The 19,973-nt window shown below is 36.2% G+C and overlaps 1 protein-coding gene and 1 pseudogene across 1 annotated transcript in view; one reads left to right on the top strand and one right to left on the bottom strand.

Annotated features, from left to right (window-relative positions):
* The window catches only part of TMEM232 (transmembrane protein 232), a 230,971-nt gene that overhangs the window by 51,238 nt on the left and 159,760 nt on the right, over positions 1 to 19,973 (top strand). The window contains 1 exon segment of the mRNA XM_060146330.1: positions 15,288 to 15,466. Coding sequence (XP_060002313.1) covers positions 15,288 to 15,466 — 179 coding nt within the window.
* LOC132518172 (heterogeneous nuclear ribonucleoprotein A1-like) lies at positions 13,790 to 14,989 on the bottom strand (annotated as a pseudogene).

Below are 19,973 nucleotides of genomic sequence, written 5' to 3'. Positions count from 1 at the left end.
GCCAAGCTGCTGCAGGAGAGGAAATAGTTTCTGCCCAAAATGTGTGAGAAGAACTGGAAGTTTGAAATATGAGGTACAGGACGAAGGGTTCCTGTGGTCAAATATTCCGAGGCTGCCCACTTGTACTTCCATTTTGCAAACCTCAGATAGGAGCTATATTTTTTGATTACACCCAATAAACATGGAGAAAGCTAACCATTTTCTTCCTTATCAACACTGCCTCCTACAATCAAAGCTTAATCTGTAGGGACCATAGAAAATAGTTATTAATTGTGGAGGTGAGACCTCAACCTCTAAATTTACATGAGAATCTTCATAAAACCCCAAATAAACAGAATAAAGCATTATGATAATTTTTGAAAGTTAAAAAGTATTGCTACTCTTCTCAGGAAGTTTTGCTTTCATTGCTACAAATGAATCTTCATTTAGTTCTGTATATGTTTAAACTAAAAGATTCCTACTATCACATTCTCTTTATTCCCTGGTATAGTTGCTGCTGTTCCTTTTGATTGTGACAGGCTAAAACACAAGATAGACTTTTCAGCCAAAAGCTTTTGACCATGTAGAAGTCTTTTCCTATCCAAATAAAGGTGCTAAGAAGCTCATGGGAACATCCTTCACATTTTTTAATCATAAATACAAAAATGTATCCATTTTGATCCAGTGGTCTAAAATCCATCTGTAGCTGAACATAGTGGCAAAAGACACATGAGCTAGAAATCCTGCAGTATTTCCAAAAGTGTTCATGGTGCTGAAGTATATTCTAAAGCGGCGTCTTAAAAATCAGTTTTTGAAATAATATATCTTAACAGAGGAGAAAGAAATAAGATTTTGGCTCCCTTTCCAAATTAATTAAGAAGCAAATGTGCATACATTCACAAAAATAACTTACTAGGTACTTGTAACTTCCTTTGTTATACAAGCCAGAATTACATTAAGATCCTCTAGACTACTTCAGATTGGTTTTTTTCCTGTCATTTAATCTGGTCCAGAAATGAATACTAATTCTCTAGAGTCACTTTCTTCTTCACCTCTCACATCCATCAAAGTGTAACCTGATAATATGTTCATGGGTACAGAAATCTCTGATTTAGTCTGACACATTATTTCTGTGTTTGGTCCAGGTGTTTCTTAAGGTTTTGGGTGAATAGTTATTTCATTAAAGATATCTGAAGTAGCTACTTACTGGAAGGAATAATAGAAGGTCCCCATATGGGGTGAAGGGTGAGAGATTTAGGTAAGAAGAGGAGGGAAAACAGCACCAAAATTGTTCAGTTGTAGATGAATAAATGTTCACTGGACTGGACTTGGTGTCAGAAATTTGGGGTGACTCAGCTTAGTTGTCAAGTTCTGGATGACATTAGGCAACTTGATTTACATCTCAAAATTTTAGTTTCCTCAAGATTATGGATTCTAAAAGAGTTTTTGCATGTAATATGCTTATAAACATTGTCTTTATTGCTTTCTTAATTTCCAAAAAGATCTTTGTTATTTTCTTTTTCTTGTTTTGTTGCCTTCAGATACAAAAATCTATGAGGATTAACTACTTCCATAGAGATAGTCTATATATCTCGGTGGTATTAATGTAGTTTAATGAAATTTAAAATGATTCCAAGAATCAGAAATCTGATATTTCTTTATTTATATGAATAATTGATGTTCTTGGAAAGCAGATAAATTACTTTCTCCTTTGGTTCCCAGTTGTAACTCCAGCAGATAATTATTTTTAATTAAAAGATTTCCATAATTGACTATGGAAAAAGATCATAAAATTTAAGCAAGACAGGTTCTAATAAGTTCCTTAAATATTTGTCGACATTATGGCATCCTACTTGCCATTACATTTCAATTAACTGTCATACGTTAATAAAAGAATCAGCTGGCTTTTGCTTTTGCTTTATGTTTTCTGTCATACCTGCAACAGAAAAGGGCATATTAGTAATACTTTGGTTCTCTTTGCTTTATTCTGGTGGATACTGGTTTAAAATGTATAATGATCAAATATGATTATACAAAATAACTCTCTGATCACTATTTATTATAAACTGGTTTTCCCATTTATTACTTGAGGGACTTGTGGTAGATGTGCTGCAGAACATACACAATTAAATACATCCTGACTTTCTATTATTCCATGTTGTATTACAGCCTCCGTGCTTATAGGTCACTTATACATTTTTTAAAATTTTTATTTTATATTGGAGTATAGTTGATTAAAATTGTTGTGTTACTTTCAGGTGTACAGCAAAGTGATTCAATTATACATATACATTTATCTATTCTTTTTAAAGTTCTTTTCCCATTTAGGTTATTACAGAATACTGAGCAGAGTTCCCTGTGCTATACAGTAGATCTTTGTTGATTATCTGTTTAAATATAGCAGTGTGTACATGTCAGTTCCAAACTCCCAATCTATCCCTCCACCCTGCTCTTCCCCCAGTAACCATAAGTTCATTCTGTGAGTCTGTTTCTGTTTTGTAAATAAGTTCATTTGTATCATTTTTTTTAGATTCCACATATAAGTCATATCATATGATATTTGTCTTTCTCTGTCTTACTTCACTTAGTATGATAATCTCCAGGTCTATCCATGTTGCTGCAAATGGCATGATATGATTCTTTTTAATAGCTGGGTAATATTCCATTGTATATATGTACCACATCTTCTTTATCCATTCATCTGTTGATGGACATTTAGGTTGCTTCCATGTCTTGGCTATTGTAAACAGTTCTGTAATGAACATTGGGGTGCATGTATCCTTTCAAACCATGTTTTTCTCCAGCTATGTGCCCAGGAATGGGATTGCAGGATCATATGGTAGCTCTATTTTTATTTTTAGTTTTTTAGATTACATGAGCTGTTTATATATTTTGGAGATTAATCCCTTGTCAGTTGCATCATTTGAAAATATTTTCTCCCATTCTGTGGGTTGTCTTGTCATTTTGTTTATGGTTTCCTTTGCTGTGCAAATGCTTTTGAGTTTAATCAGGTCCCATTTGTTTATGTTTCTTTTTATTTCCATTAGTCTGGGAGATGGATTGAAAAAGATACTGCTGCAATTTATGTCAAAGAGTGTTCTGCCTATATTTTCCTCTAAGAGTTTTAAAGTATGCAATCTTACATTTAGGTCTTTAACCATTTTGAGCTTATTTTTGTGTATGGTGTTAAAGGATGTTTTAATTTTACTTTTTTTAAATGTAGCTGTCCAGTTTTCCCAGCACCATTTATTGAAGAGACTGTCTTTACTACATTTTATATTTTTGCCTCCTTTATTGTAGATTAATTGACCATAGGTGCATGAGTTTATTTCTGGGCTTTCTGTCCTGTTCCATTGATCTATATTTCTGTTTTTGTTCCAGTACCATACTGTTTTGATGACTGTAGCTTTGTAGTATAGTCTGAAGTCAGGGAGCCTAATTCCTCCGGCTCCATTTTTCTTTCTCGAGATTGCTTTGGCTATTCAGGGTTTTTTTTATCTCCATACAAATTAAAAATTTTTTTGTTCTACTTCTGTGAAAAATGCCATTGGTAATTTGATAGGGATTGTATTGAATCTGTAGATTGCCTTTGGTAGTATAGTCATTTTGATAGTATTGATTCTTCTAATTCAAGAACATGGTATATCTTCTCATCTGTATTATCTTCAGTTTCTTTTATCAGTGTCTTATAGTTTTCGGAGTACAGGTCTTTTGTCTCCTTAGGTAGGTTTATTCCTAGGTATTTTATTTTTTCTGATGTGACTGTTTCTCTAATTTCTAAATGGGATTGTTTAATTTTGCTTTCTGATTTCATTGTTAGTGTATAGAAATGTACTGTGTATTAATTTTGTGTATTAATATTGTATCCTGCAACTTTACTGAATTCATCAATAAGCTCTAGTATCAATAGATTACTGACAGCATCTTTAGGATTTTCTTTATATAGTATCATGTCATTTGAAGACAGTTTTACTTCTTCTTTTCCAATTTGGATCCCTCTTATTTCTTTTTCTTCTCTGATTGCTGTGGATAGGACTTCCAACTGTGTTACATAAAAGTGTTGAGAGTGGGCATCCTTGTATTGTTCCTGATCTTAGAGAGAAAGCTTTCAGCTTTTCACCATTGAAGATGATATTAGCTGTGGGTTTGTCATATATGGCCTTTATTACATTGAGGTAAGTTCCTTTTATGCCTACTTTCTGGAGAGTTTTTATTGTAAATGGGTGTTGAATTTTATCAAAAGCATCTTCTGAATCTATTGAGATCATATGGTTTTTATTCAATTTGTTGATGTGGTGTATCACATTGATTGATTTGCACATATTGGAGAATCCTTGCATCCCTGGGATAAATCCCACTTGATCATGTTATATGATCCTTTTTATGTATTGTTGGAGTTGGATTGCTTGTATTTTGCTGAGGATTTTTGCATCTTATGTTCATTAGTGATACTGACCTGTAATTTTCTTTTTTTGTGTGTGGTATCTTTGTCTGATTTTGGTATCAGGGTGATGGTGGCCTCATAGAATGAGTTTGGGAGTATTCCTTCCTCTGGAATTTTTTAGAAGAGTTTCAGAAGGATAGATATTAATTCTTTTCTAAATGTTTGATAGAATTCACCTGTGAAGCCATCTGTTTGTAAACTTTTGTTTGTTGGGAGTTTTTAATCACTGTTTCATTTTCAGTACTTGTGATTTGTCTGTTCATTTCTTCCTGGCTCAGCCTTGGAAGGTTATACCTTTCTAATAATTTCTTCGTGGCTCAGCCTTGGAAGGTTACACCTTTCTAGGAATTTGTCCATTTCTTCTAGGTTGTCCATTTTCTTGGCGTATTGTTGCTTGTAGTAGGATCTCTCATGATCCTTTGTATTTTTGTGGTGTCTGTTGTAACTTCTCCTTTTTCATTTCTAATTTTATTAATTTGAGTCCTCTCCCTTTTTTTCTTGATGAGTCTGGTTAAAGGTTTATCCATTTTGTTTATCTTTTCCAAGAACCAGCTTTTAGTTTCATTGATCTATTCTATTGTTTTCTTTATCTCTATTTCATTTATTTTTCCTCTGATCTTTATGATTTCTTTCCTTCTACTAACTTTGGGTTTTGCTTGTTCTTCTTTCTCTAGTTGCTTTAGGTGTAAGGTTAGGTTGTTTATTTGAGATTTTTCCTGTTTCCTGAGGTAAGATTTTATTGTTATGAACTTCCCTCTTAGAACTGCTCTTGCTGCATCCCATAGGTTTTGGATCATCGTGCTTTTGTTTTCCCTTGTCTCTAGGTATTTTTTGATTTCCTCTTTCATTTCATCAGTGATCAATTGGTTGTTTAGTAACATATTGTTTAACCTCCATATGTTTATGTTTTTTACAGTTTTTTTTTCATGTAGTTGATTTCTAATCTCATAGCATTGTGGTTGGAAAAGGGGCTTGATATGATTTCAATTTTCTTAAATTTACCAAGGCTCGATTTGTGGCCCAGCATGTGATCACTCCTGGAGAATGTTCCATGTGCCCTTGAAAAGGATGTGTATTCTGCTGCTTTGGGATGGAAGGCTTGGCTCCATAAATATCAATTAGGTCCATTTGGTCTAATGTGTCATTTAAGGCCTGTATTTCCTTACTGATTTTCTGTCTGTATGATCTGTCAATTGACAAAAGTGAGGTGTTAAAGTCCCCCACTATTACAGTGTTACTGTCAATTTCTCCTTTTATGGCTGTTAGTATTTGCCTTATATATTGAGGTGCTCTTATGTCGGGTGCGTATATATTTACAATTGTTATATCTTCTTGGATTGATCATTATGCAGTGTCCTTCTTTGTAACAGTCATATTCTTAAAGTCTATTTTTTCTGATACGAGTATTTCTACTCTAGCTTTCTTTTGATTTCCATTTGCATGGAATACCTTTCTCCATCCCCTGACTCTCAGTCTGTATGTGTCTCTAGATCTGAAGTGGGTCTCTTGTAAACAGCATATATACAGGTCTTGTTTTTGTATCCATTCAGCTAGTCTATGTCTTTTGGTTGGAGCATTAATCCGTTTATGTTTAAGTTTATTATCAATATATATGTTCTTATTGCCATTTTGTTAGTTGTTTTAGATTTGTTTTTGTAGGTCTTTTTTTCTTCCCTTCCTCCTTTGTTCTCTTGTCTTCTGATTTCATGACTAACTTTATTGGTGTGTGTATCTATTGTAGATTTTTGGTTCACTCTTACCATGAGGTTTTGATACAGCAATCTATATATAAACAAGATCATTCTAAGTTTCTGGTCTGTTAATTTCTAATGCATTTCCAGTATCCTACATTGGTACTCTCCTCACAATTCCTGGTTTTGATATTATATTTGTGTGTAGATGATTTCCTACCTTTACTGTATGTTTGCCTTTACCAGTGAGCTTTTTCATTATAATTTTCTTCTTTCTAGTTGTGGCTTTTTCTTTTCTGCCTAGAGAAGTTTCTTTAGCATTTGTTGCAAAGCTGGTTGGGTGGTACTGAATTCTCATAGCTTTTGCTTGTCTGTAAAGTTTTGATTTCTCCATTGAATCTGAATGACAGCCTTTCTGGGTAGAGTATTCTTGGTTGTAGGTTTTCCCCTTTCATCATTCCAAATACATCATGCTACTCCCTTCTGTCCTGCAGAGGTTCTGTTGAGAAATTAGCTGGTAACCTTATGGGAATTCCCTAGTATGTTATTTGTTTTTTTGCCCTTGCTGCTTTTAATATTTTTTCTTTGTCTTTAATTTTTGCCAGTTTGATTATCATGTGTCTCATAATGTTCCTCCTTGGGTTTATCCTGCCTGGGACTCTCTGCACTTCCTGGACTTGGGTGATTGTTTCCTTTCCCATGATAGGGAAATTTTCAGCTATTATCTCTTCAAATATTTTCTCAGGTTTTTTTCTCTCTCTCTTCTTCTGAGACCCCTGTAATGTAAATGTTGGTGCATTTAATGTTGTCCCAGAGGTCTCTTATGCTGTCCTCATTTCTTTTCATTCTTTTTTCTGTGGCAGTGATTTCCACCATTCTGTCTTCCAGCACACATATCTGTTCTTCTGCCTCAGTTATTCTGCTATTGATTCTTTCTAGTGTATTTTTCATTTCATTTAGTGTATTGTTTATCTCTGTTTGCTTGTTCTTTAGCGCTTCTAGGTTTTTGTTAAACATTTTTTGCATCCTCTCAATCTTTGCCTCCATTCTTTTTCTGAGGTCCTGGATCATCTTCACTATTACTACTCTGAATTCTTTCTTCAATAGATTGCCTATCTCCCCTTCACTTAGTTGTTCTTGTGGCATTTTATCTTATTCCTTCATCTGGGACATATTCCTCTGCCATCTCATTTTGTCTGACTTTGTGATTGCAGTTTCCATTCAGCAGGCTAAAGGGTTTTAGTTCTTCTTGCTTCTGCTGTCTGCCTCTTGGTGGATGAGGCTGTCTAAGAGGCTTGTGCAGCCTTCCTGGTGGGAGAGGCTGGTCCCTGCCCACTGGTGGGTGGAGCTGGGTCCCTCTGGTGGGCATGGCTGTGTTAAGGGTTGTGTTTACTGGACAGCTGTGTTCTCAGGAAGACTGTAAGTAGCCTGTCTCCTGATGAGTGGGCTGTGTTCCTGCCATGTTGGCTGTTTGTCCTGAGGTGTCCCAGCACTGGAGCCTACAGCTGTTGGGTGAGCCCAGGTCTTGATGATAAAATGATGACCTCCAGGAGGGCTCACACCAATGTGTACTCCCCAGAACTACTGCCACCAGTGTCTTTTTCCCTGCAGTGAGCCACAGCTGCCCCCCACCTCTGCAGGAGACCCTCCAATACTAGTAGGTAGGTCTGTCCCAGACTCTTATGAGGTCACTGCTTCTTTCCCTGGCTCCTGGTGCACATGAGACCTTGTGTGTGCCCTCCAAGAGTAGATTTTCTGTTTCCCACAGTCCTGTGGAATTCCTGAGATCAAACCCTTCTGGCCTTCAAAGTCAGATTCTCTGAAGGCTCCTTTTCCTCCCATACCAGACCCCCAGGCTGGGGAGCCTGATGTGAGGCTAAGAACTTTCACTCCTGTGGGAGAACTTCTGTGGTATAATTATTTTCCAGTTAGTGGGTTACCCACTTAATGGTATGGGATTTAATTTTATTGTTATTGCACTCCTCCTATCAAGTTGTTGTGGCTTCTTCTTTGTCTTTGGATGTAGGATATCTGTTTTTTTGGTAGGTTCCAGCATTTTTTCTTTCTTTTTTTTTTTTTGTTGATGGTTGTTCAGCAGTTAGTTGTGGTTTTGATGTTTTTGTAAGATGAGCTCACGTCCTTCTACTTTGCCTTCTTGTCTCTGTCCTTACTTATGATGGGTATTTAAATATTATGTGTGTATTTGTGTGTATAGTGATAGATATATCATTATAATTATTATAGTAAAACGTTCTGAAAACAAAGAGTACCCTCGAATTCCTATTTATTCTACTATACATCCAAAATATATCCCCAAATTTTCTACATATCTCTATCTCTATTTTTGACTCCTGTGAAGTTCAGGAGTCCCCAAGACCACCCTCACTTCTGAAACTACTTGCAAGTTTCGGGACCCCCAGGACAACCCTCATGTTTCATAATTTGTGGAAGAATTCACAGAACTCAGCAAAGCCATTTTACTCATGAGTATGGTTTCTTACAGTGAAAGGATTAAAATCAGCCAAGAAGAGGTGCACAGGGCAGAGTTCAGGAGAGTTCCAAACAGAGAGCTGTCCACTGTCCTCTCCCAGTGGAGTTGTGTGGAAAGCATTTACTTCTCCAAGAAACAATGTATGACAATTTGCATAGAGTATTGTCACCTATGGAAAGTCACTAAGCTTTGGTATCCAGAATTTTTATTGGGCTTCAGTCACATACATATGGCTGACCCCAGTCTCTGGCCCTTTCAAAGGCAAATTGATAATCACAACCCATGGCTCCCAGGTTAATAAGAACATTCTTATCTGACAGGACATTCCAAGGCATTAGAGGTGACCTCCCAGAAGCCAGGGGTATAGACCATTGTACAAGTTTACTGTACAAATCTGAAGTCTATGCAATCATCACTCTTCTTATAGATTAACTTCAAAAAACTAAAAATCTTCCTGTCTTCCTTATAGTCCCCCTCTCCATGAAGAAGCCAAAAAGGTTTTTTTAAAACATAAAATGGGTCAGTTCCCTTCTGTATTTAAATGCTCTCTTAGCTTTTTATTACACTGAGAATAAAATCCAAACTCCTTTCCATGGCTTACAAATTGGCCATGATCATTGAGAGTTTGCCTCTGCAAAGGGCATGCCTACCTGATCTCATCTTGTCCCAAGGACCCCCTGGTGTCTTGTACTCCATCCATTCTATCCTTTCTTCTGTTTCTGTAAACTTTCAAGCTATTCTAGGTCCATAGCCTTTGCATTTTCCATCTCTTCTGCTGAGAACACTTCTCCCCAGCTCCTTACATGTTTAGCTTTTTTTTTTTTTTAATCCATCAGATTTTAGCTTGAATACAATGTCCTCATGGAGGTCTTTCTTTCACTCTGTCTGTAGTGGTTTTCTTTTCCTAGTCATTGTTGGTCACATTATCATCTTCTATTATTTTTGTAATGATATTTTCAAGTTCACTTTCTTAATATCTGTCTTTCTCCCCTAGAATTAAGTGTCCGTAGAGCAGTAACATTGTCTTTTTTTTGGTACATAGAACAGTGGTTGGCACATAGCATTGACTCAGTAAATATTTATTAAACAAATGGCTGGCTTACTGAATAGTTCTCTTGATTTCTTGACATTGAGCTAGTTCCTCCACACTACATGGCATTTCATAAAGATAATGTTTTAAACTACATCTTGCATTCAGGTTACCTTTCAGTGATACATTCGATTCTGTGGTGCCAAGTTATATTTGTCAAAATTGTAAAAGCTGTGTTCATTTATAATCGTCCATATAAGTAGAAATATTCATATTTTATGTTCATTGAATATGTGAAATATAAGTATCTAGGCTGTCAATTAACGGCTTCCAAATAGTTCAAACGCTAAAATAAAACATTCCTACAGAGAAAGGATCATAAAGTATTTGTTTTCAAATGGTATAATTTAATAAATTTTTAAGGTTTATTAGGAATTCTGTTTTGCTTCAGTTTTGTTATTTCCTAGCTTAGCTGCAGACAGAGACACATTTTTTCTCAGTACATTTAAAGTAACATCTTTGATAGCTGCCACAGGGTCACTCAAAGCAGAACAGAAAAGTGCCTTATGTTACAGTCTGGTCCTTGGATGAGAAGTTTCAGAGCGGACATGCTTCTCAGCAAGTGTGTTGACATGCATATGAGAGCACATTCTACTTTTTATGACAGTTGTAACACATCCCGTCTGTCTTTATAAGAATTTTTTCTTCATTAACTGTCAGTCAATTGGATGTAATAGATCCTCCCTACAAATATCTATAAGCAACACTTCACTGTAGTTTAAATCAACAGGTGAACAGCTTTCTTTTAAAGTCATCAATGGCATTTAAAAATTGAGTTTTGAGAGCACAGTTATCAGAATATATTTTATGGTTTCATGACTGGTCTACTGGTCTTGTGTATTCTAAAAACAAACCATATTCAGTTCGGTGATTGTAGGGTTCTAAAATATTGTTCCTCAAAAAACAATCATTTAAAATACATGAAGGAAGGTAATTTGTATGTACTTTTGTCATTCTTTTTAATGTAAAGAGTTGGGAGTTTAGAAATAAATAAGAAATAAATTTATAAATGGGTTAAAATCCACAGTATGTTTTATTTATCATACTGTTCAAAAACTGCTTTTGTATTTCTGAGGTTTGCAATTCCAGAATTATTCATTAAAAACTCATAGTTGTTTCTCTACTCATATTGAGTTCAGGCCTTATTTTTCTGCTAATGACTCACAAATCCATAATTTCAGTTCTGCTATTTTACTTGAATTATAGCTCTGTTTTTACAAAAAGCTGAATATCAGATTCCCCTTACCCATCATCATACCATATTTATTTATCTCCTTTCTCCTCAAACTGGCTTTTCTATATAATCTCATTTCTGCAAGTGATTTCATTATTGTTTCAGTTTCCTGAGCTTGAACGTGCACTTGTCCTTATCACTTCACTCCATCTTCCTCCTCCATAGCAAAGAAGTCTTGTGAGATCTGCTCAGCAATGTCTTAGCTTTGTCCTTTACTCTCCAATCTCCTGCTGCTCATCACAGTAAAGCCCTGGCTTACCTCATAAAACTTCCATATTGGTTTCCCAGTTTTTTACTTGAATAGACATAACATTTCATTGAGCAGATATAGCATTACTCTTTTGCTCAAATATCTACCAGTTAATCTGACCTAATTTATCTTTAGTTATTTTACCTTATACCTTTCTAATATGAACTCTCCACCTTAGCTCCATTTGAGATCCTCCCTATCCTCCTGTCTTCTTATAGCTCCCTCTCTGCTGGGGGTAAGTGGGCCTGTTACCGGGGAGCCTGAGTGGGGATGGTTCCTGTGGGTCCCTGAGCAGATGGGAGCACCTCTGGGACAGTGGTGGAGCAGGGCTGGAGCCTGGTCACAGGACCACTGCTGTGTCTGCAGGTCTCAGGGCTTACCAGGGGTACAAATGCATTTGGCTCCCCCCAGGGTCCTGAGCATTCTCCTGCTAGGTCCATGGGTGGGTTCCTCGGTGTGCAGAACTGCCTCTGGACCATGGTAGAGTGAGGCTGGAACCAGGTCACAGTGCTTCAGGGTCTACAGTCAGGTCCTCAGTCAGTGGATCTGTTACTCAGGGCACAACTGGCATGGGTCCTCCTGAGTCCTTTGGTGGATGAGACTGGTGGCAGGACCATGGACAAGCAGAGAAGAAGCTAAGTTCATGGGGGGACAGGGGTGCTACTAGGTCCACAGCTGGACCACTGTTGAAAGGCCAGCCACCTGAGTCCAGCCTGCCTTCTTGAAGTGGCCCTCCTGAGTCTTGGGTTCCATTGGTGTTTTACAACCTATTAACCTGGGTTCCAAGGTCTCCCAAAAGGCAGTTTTGTTCATGGATGTCTGCCAAGTTGTTGTTACTGTGAGAGGATGAAGCCTGGGGACTTCCTAGTCCACCGTCTTGCTGACATCACTTCCTATATATAATTTCAACTATTGCAATACACCGAATTTTACTGGTAAAATTTTTATGAGGGGAAAATTATATTTTCAAAAGAATTTGCTGTTTAACTGTAGCCTCATATTTGCAGCTTTTACTTTATCAACTTTAGATAGAAAGAGTGGAAGCTGGACACACGCGTTCCTCCTCCCATTTCTAAGCTGTGTACATTCTCTCCTGCATCCTCCTTCCACCTTCTAGTCTATCTTCCTTTCCTATGAATGGAATAGAGGGCAGGATTGGAAGGAAAAGTACTTGTCTGAATTGGAGAGGCTGTGCTTCATGGGATAAGATTATCCCAACCTTCACCTGCCTCTCTCACTCATCAGCGGTGTGTTGCTAGGGAAATTTCTAACCAAGTTGAAGCTCTTATGTTCCCTTCTATTATTCTAAGTATGATATAGTCTTCATAGCAGGATTGCAGTGAGGAGTAACTAGAATATGGCACATCGTAGGTACTCCCAACTATTCTAGTTATCGTAACAATGATAATTATTATTAGCCTGGATTACTAAATCCAGATTGAATTAGGAAAAGTTGAAGACTGTGACTTTTCAGATTGTGCTTATAACTTTATTCAAGAGGGGCATTGATGAATTCAGTGTCACACTAGCTCTCACCAGGATACCCTCCACCTTCCTTTCTGAAACTTCTCTTCCTCTTGCTCCTCTTACTTGCTTCACATATACTCAGTACCCTCATGTTGCTCTTTAGCTAACTTAAGCTCATATACCCTTTGAGACCTGCATTAATTTATTTATCCCATCACTAACTAAATGAGAATTCTTGTTTCTTGAATAGTATTGCATAGCAATATGTCATCTAGTGAGAAATAATTAAGATAAAGAGTAAAGAGAAACTTCTTCTCTTTTCTGTAGGGGAAATGAATATTTTGAAAGTGGAACTTGATAACTTATTTAAATTGCTAATTGGTATATAATTTTTAGAAGGACAAGTATATTAAACTTAAAGAAAAACTCTGAATTCATTACTCCCGTTCCCCTATTTCATTCGACTTATTTATCTATTATTTAAAAAAACTTCCAGCTTATAATTATATCAGTAATTTCTGTCTGCTTTTTACATTATTTTCAAAGCTTTCTTCTTGGTTCAAATGCCATATTTCATAGAGCTTGATCATTTTTATAACAGCCAGTGATTTTTCTCCTGTTTCTCTGATTTATTGTAAAAATTCACCATGGTGGTCTAACTGTTCATACTTCCTTGAATAAATTCCTCTTTACTTGAATTCCAAAAATGTGTTTATAGGGCTTCCCTGGTGGCACAGTGGTTAAGAGTCCGCCTGCCGATGCAGGGGACATGGGTTCGTGCCCTGGTCCGGGAAGATCCCACATGCCGCGGAGCGGCTGGACCCATGAGCCATGGCCACTGAGCCTGCGCGTCTGGAGCCTGTGCTCCACAACGGGAGAGGCCACAACAGTGAGAGGCCCGCGTACTGCCAAAAAAAAAAAATGTGTTTATAGTACATAGTTCACAGTTTACCTTTTTAACTTTTAAATTTATTAGGTATAATATTAGGTGCAGTTCATCTTTTCATAGCATTAGAAGTTTTTTTTTGTTTTTTGGTTTTTTTAAAAAAATATTTATTCAGCGTCATGATCAGACTATTACATTTAGCAATCAACAGCATGGGTGCAAAGAAAAAAAAACTACATTAAAACCTTTTGTTGGAATGCTTTACACTTTCCACAGAACAGAAACTAAAATAACTTGTTATACAATTAGTCACAAATACAGTCCTTGAGTTTTTTTGCCCATACACATGAGTATTGTCTAAAACATGTCTTCTTTGTAGCAGCTAGGCCCTGCCACCACTGTGCTTGGTTGAGTTCACAAATCTGTTGTAACCTGTAGCTTCCCTGTCACTTCTCTGGCTCTCCTCTCCTGCTAAGCGTTGTTTCCTGGCAGTAATCAAAACCTTCTGCCACTGCCACAGCTCCTGCTGCTGCTGGAACCACCATAGCCACCTTGGTTTCGGGGTTTGGCAAAGTATTGGCCTCCACCACCATAGGGGCCAGAACTTCTGCCTCCAAAGTTGCCTCCTTTCATAGGTCCAAAATTTGAAGATGGATTGTTGTAACTGCCAAAATCATTGTAGCTTCCACCACCTCCAAAATTGCTTCCATCATTACCAAATCCATTATAGCCATCCCCACTGCCACTATATCCACCACCACCGTGGCTGCCACCAAAGCCACCTCGACCGCTGAAGTTTGCTCCATGACCAAAGTTGTCATTCCCACCAAAACCACCTCCATGACCACCACCAAAGTTTCCAGAACCACTTCGACCTCTTTGGCTGGATGAGGCACTAGCCATCTCTTGCTTAGATAGGGCTTTCCTTACTTCACAGTTGTGGCCATTCACAGTGTGGTATTTCTGAATGACAATCTTGTCTACAGAGTCATGGTCATCAAAGGTTACAAAAGCAAAGCTTCTCTTTTGCCACTGCCTCAATCAGCAATGATTTCAATCACTTCAATTTGCCCATACTGTTCAAAATAATCTCTTAGATGATGTTCTTCAGTGTCTTCTTTAATGCCACCAACAAGAATCTTTTTCACAGTTAAGTGGGCACCAGGTCTTTGAGAATCTTCTCTTGAGATGGCCCTCTTTGGTTCTACAACTCTTCCATTCACCTTGTGTGGCCTTGCCTTCATGGCTGCATCCACCTCCTCCACAGTGGCATATGTGACAACCCCGAAGCCTCTGGAGCATTTGGTGTTTGGATCCCTCATTACCACACAATCTGTGAGCGTTCCCCACTGCTCAAAATGGCTCCTCAGACTCTCATTGTTTGTTTCACAGCTCAAACCTCCGATGAAGAGCTTCCACAGCTGTTTGGGCTCTTTGGGTGACTCTGACTTAGACATGACGGCAGTGGAGGCGGGGGTTGGGGGGTGGGGGGAGACGTCAACGATGCTTACTCGATGGCATCCACGAGCAGAAAGGAGAAATCTACCGAACGTATCTCTGTTAGAAGTTTTTAAACGATCTGTGAGATCTTTTAAAATTAAAGGAGTAAAAGTAGTGAATGGTAAAAAGAAAATTCCAGAGGTCAGAATTTCAAACTTTAAAACATTAATAAAATCAAATTTCTTCTTTTTCACACAACCATACATTAATAAGATGAATAAAGTATCTTCCTAAAGAACCTTTCTTTCTAAACAGGTGATCAAGTGAAATGGACTGCATACTATGGCTTAGTGTATAACCTGCTGAAAATGTCATGGGAACTTCGAGGAGATAAGGAGCAGGATGGACTTAGAAACACAATATGGCAAATGTTACAGAAAACAAAGGATCATGAGAAAGATGGGCGAATCTGTAATGCAGTAAATATTGCCCAGGTAAGATAAAACACTGGCCATCAACTGGTACGTCTGTCACCAGGAAATATTTGTCCTTTGTCTCTAAGGAAAAAGGAATATTCATATTCAGTGAATATCAGTGATTGACTGTTGAGAACGTGATTTTTAAAAGTTAATACCGACCTATTTTTTAGTTAAAGATAAGAGGGGATAATAAATTATTTAGTGAACTTATTTAGAAGTTTTTCTTTCCAGCATTAGACAATATAAATTGCAAATCTGGACTCAGTAAATCTAATGTCTTTTTCTTTAAAGTTAAAAACGTATTTTACAAATTCTTGGTTTTTCTAGCTCTGTTTGAATATATATATATTCACATTCAAAGGAAATCATTATGAAATTAGCTATCCATTCTTCATAAAATGCAAATATTATTTTCCAGTGATTATCCATGTGGTATCCTATGATATTTCAAAACTCCATCAAATATATTTTTTTTCTCTGTGTCTTATTTTGAGCCAGGTTAATTTGTTATTCTAAAGTACACTTTTTTCTGTCCCTGAAAGTTTCTGGTTCTTTCTAGCTTGCACAGATGCAGTTATCCTAACGTTCTTTTTTTTTTTAATGTTTATTTATTTTATTTATTTATTTTATTTTATTTTTTGGGCTGCATCCGGATCTTAGTTGCAGCACATGGGCTCTTTGGTTGCGGCACACAGGCTCTTCATTGTGGTGTACAGGCTTCTCTCTAGTTGTGGCACGTGGGCTCCAGAGCATGTGGGCTCTGTAGTTTGCAGCATGTGGGCTCTCTAGTTGCGGTGTGTGGGCTCAGTAGTTGTGGCGTGTGTGCTTAGTTGCCCCGCAGCATGTGGGATCTTAGTTTCCCGACCAGAGGTCAAACGCTCATTCTCTGCTTTGGAAGGCAGATTCTTAACGACTGGACCACCAGGGAAGTCCCCTAACACTCTTAATATACTGTTTTCCAGTAATAATTACAGATATGAATTAATGTTAACAAGAAAAGCAAAAATGATTCACTCTGCTTAATTGATTGTCCAAGCTTATGGGTGGGCCATTATTGCAACACAGAATATCTACACTCTAGATCCTTAGTAGAAAACAAAATCTTAAGCTCTTTGTTTTTGAACCTAAGTCTGATTTGGAGTAACGATCTTTATGGAGGACTATCTGAAAATATGCAGTCCATCCTTTTCTCTAGATTTCTAATTTTTTTTTCATGGAAAAAGACAATCAGATTGCTGCCCACTTCAGTGTTTTGGATTTCATGGACTTGCTTTCATGCAACTTGCTTCATCTTTGTCCTTGGTTTTGGTGAGAAGCACAGGAAAAAAAAAAAAGAAAAACAAAGAAAATTATTGTACGTATTATAGTGGTGACCACTATATCACCCAGTATCCTCTTTACTGGGTTTTAGGAAATAAATCCTTCTTAGTTTCATGTGCTCTCTGAACATTATTATTGATTTTGTATAAATGGCTTGCTGGAGCTTAAAAAATGAGAGTCAAATTTTTGACCAGTTTCTGAGAGAAATAGAGGATGATTAGTTCATCTCACCCAGTCTTACTTTTTTTTCTGTTTCCATGATTCTTTCCATTATTTGTTATTATTTATGTTATTATCTGATTTTGTATCTATTTTTATATTCCATCTCGTATCTCAAATGGATTAGACTGCAACTAAATAAATAAGCTAACTCAAATTTGTCATTTCTATAATTAGAATTCTATTTATATGCCTGTTTTCAAGGCCAGTCATTAGGTATAAGATAGCTTCTTTCTTCAAAATTTTAGTAAATATCTGTAGATAATTACATTTGAAATTCATAAGTCAGTTAATCAGACATAGTAAATATTTTTTAGATGCTAGATCCAAGTGAAGACCTTATTACTCAAGCAGTCAGCACTGAGAATAAAGGAATAAACAAAAGCTTAACCACTAGATGTGCTAATTAGTTTTCAGTGCTTAGTGAGGCTTCTGAGAGATGCTTTCATTCATTTTAAATAGTAAATGTGTGGGGAGGGCAAGTTATCCTCAGAGAAAAATCTAAATTAGGAATTTCTAAAAGCAGTTATATTAATTTATGCATAGTACATAGTTAACATAAAAATAAGTTTAATTTGCATTAGGTAGATTAAAAGATATAACTTATTATAAATGTGGTTTATATAAAGTTTAGCTAGAGAGAGATATTTGGATTATTAAACAATATAAATAATATAAATAAATGATAAATTATGAAGTATCTAGTTGGTAAAATATCACTTAATTTAGTTTGATTCTCTTATTTAATATTAAGATACTATGAGTATGTAAAGTGAGAAATTATATAAAATTTTCACAAAAAACAGTAAAAAATATGAAGCAAATGTGAGTTCTTACTAAATCTTTTTTGCCATAGTGAATTCTATGGAAGAAGCGAGGATGTCCAAAAAATAACCTTTACACAATAACTTTTACTGTTTCATCCAGAAGACCTATTTTTCAGAAAGATAGGGAACAACACAAATGGAATATTATATATGTAGCTGGCCCCATGAAAGTTCATAGCACAAAATGGGAGTTCAGATAAATGTTTGCTCTCTAACTTTTTTCTAATATTAATGAGGAATAAATTACTATTATCTTTAAGTAGTATTTGAGCTGGAAACTTAAATGATGAGTTACATGAAATGATTCAAAGAGGGAGGGTCAAGGAAAGCATCTTTCAGATAAGGAAATGGCATGAGCCAAACATAAATAAGAATGCTTTAAGAGAAAGTCATTGGTTGACCTTGCCTTGTTGGGTAAAAAGGTTTGGATTGGGCAGTATTAGGCATCAAATTTGAAAGCTATGTTTTGGTTACCAAGCTAAGGTCTTAGAGACTTAGGGATGGTTTGATAAAACTGGAGATGCTAAGTAAAGGAAACAGTTTGGGGAAAAAATTGTTTGTTCTTATTGGATTTTAATGGTTTGGTAATTTATGTTGGATAAAAATCATATATACAATTTCCTATATATATTTTTAATGAATTACTGCTTTGGAACTTGTGGTACACTGTTAGAGTAATTTTCCCCAATTTATTCAAGGCTCCCTATATCCCATCCTTCCTTCCCCACTCAAATTCTAGGCTTGACCATGTGACTTAATTTAAACAATTCTAATGCTATACAAGTAGAGATTTGAAAAATGCTTACACATTGGTGCCTGCCCTCTCTTGTTCTCTTGGCACCCTGTAACTGATATGTAAATAAGTCCGAGTTAACCAGGTGGAAGATGAGAGACAACATGGTAGAGAGACAAGCCATCCTAGTTGTTCCACGGACACCTCCCAAAACTAGCCGGTCCCTACCTGACCTAAGAGTTGATCATAGACACATGAATGAGAGCAGAAGGCACATTCTCCTGTGCCCAGCTCACATTGCTGACCTTGGCACTGTGGACTAAATAAATGGTTGTGTTAAGCCTCTAAGTTCTGGGTTTTTTGTTTTGTTTTTTTTTACATAGTAGGAGTTTTCTGATTGAGTGCTACCTAAATGAGATTTTAATCTGCTACATTGTTCAGTATAAATGTTACTTCTTTCATACTTATCATTTTTTAAAAGACACTAATAATAATAGCTAAGATTTGTTGGGCATTTACTGTGTGCCATGTGCTAAACACTTTACATGCATTAATTATTTAATCCTCAAAAAAACCCCGTATGATACATGAGTTGTTATAGTCTTGATTTTACTGATGAGGAAATTGAAACTTTAAATAAGGACAGTTAAACTTTTTGAAAGGTAAAGGAAATTGCCCATGGATACTGTGGTAGATTACATTGTTTGATTTTCTTATGTTTAATATTGCATTCCTAGAAGAGAAACACTTGTTGATGATGTAGTAATCTTTTTAATATGGCTATATTTGCTTTGATATTATTTTGTTTAAGATATTGCACCCATAATTTTTTTTTACTCTTCAGTAAGATTTATTTATGCTTTTAAAATCATCTTTGAAATATATAGGACTTAAGTAATAATTCTTCTTAAGGTGTTCCTTTATTTTCTTTTTTTGTATTTTATTTTTTTGTACAGCAGGTTCTTATTAGTTATCTATTTTATATATATATCAGTGTATATATGTCAATCCCAATCTCCCAATTCATTCTACCACTACCACCCCACCATAATGTTTTTCTTATAATGTTTTCTTATAAAGTAAGGGTTTATGTCAAAGTTATGCTGAACTACTAAAATGAATTTGGAAGTGATTATCTCGCTCTTTTTTTTTCTATTCTCTGGAAGAATTTTGTAGTATTGTCATGATTTCTTCCTTAATAATTTTAATTCATTCCTTGAATTCCCAAGTGAAGCCATTTGGTCATGGATACTTACAGAAAGGTTTTTAATTTGTGGAAGAATTTTTCAGTTATATGCCTGCCTAGACTTTATTTTTCTTTGCATCAGTTTTGGTTGTTTTGTCTCCCTAAGAATGTGTTTATTTCATTTGCATTTTTAAAGATATTTTATAAAGTTGCTCACAGTATCCTTCTGTAATATTT

Source organism: Lagenorhynchus albirostris, chromosome 3 (genome assembly GCF_949774975.1).
Source record: "Lagenorhynchus albirostris chromosome 3, mLagAlb1.1, whole genome shotgun sequence".
In the NCBI taxonomy this organism is placed as follows: Eukaryota; Metazoa; Chordata; class Mammalia; order Artiodactyla; family Delphinidae; genus Lagenorhynchus; species Lagenorhynchus albirostris.
Note: the sequence above shows the minus strand (reverse complement) of the source record. Positions and strands in the feature narration are given on the sequence as shown.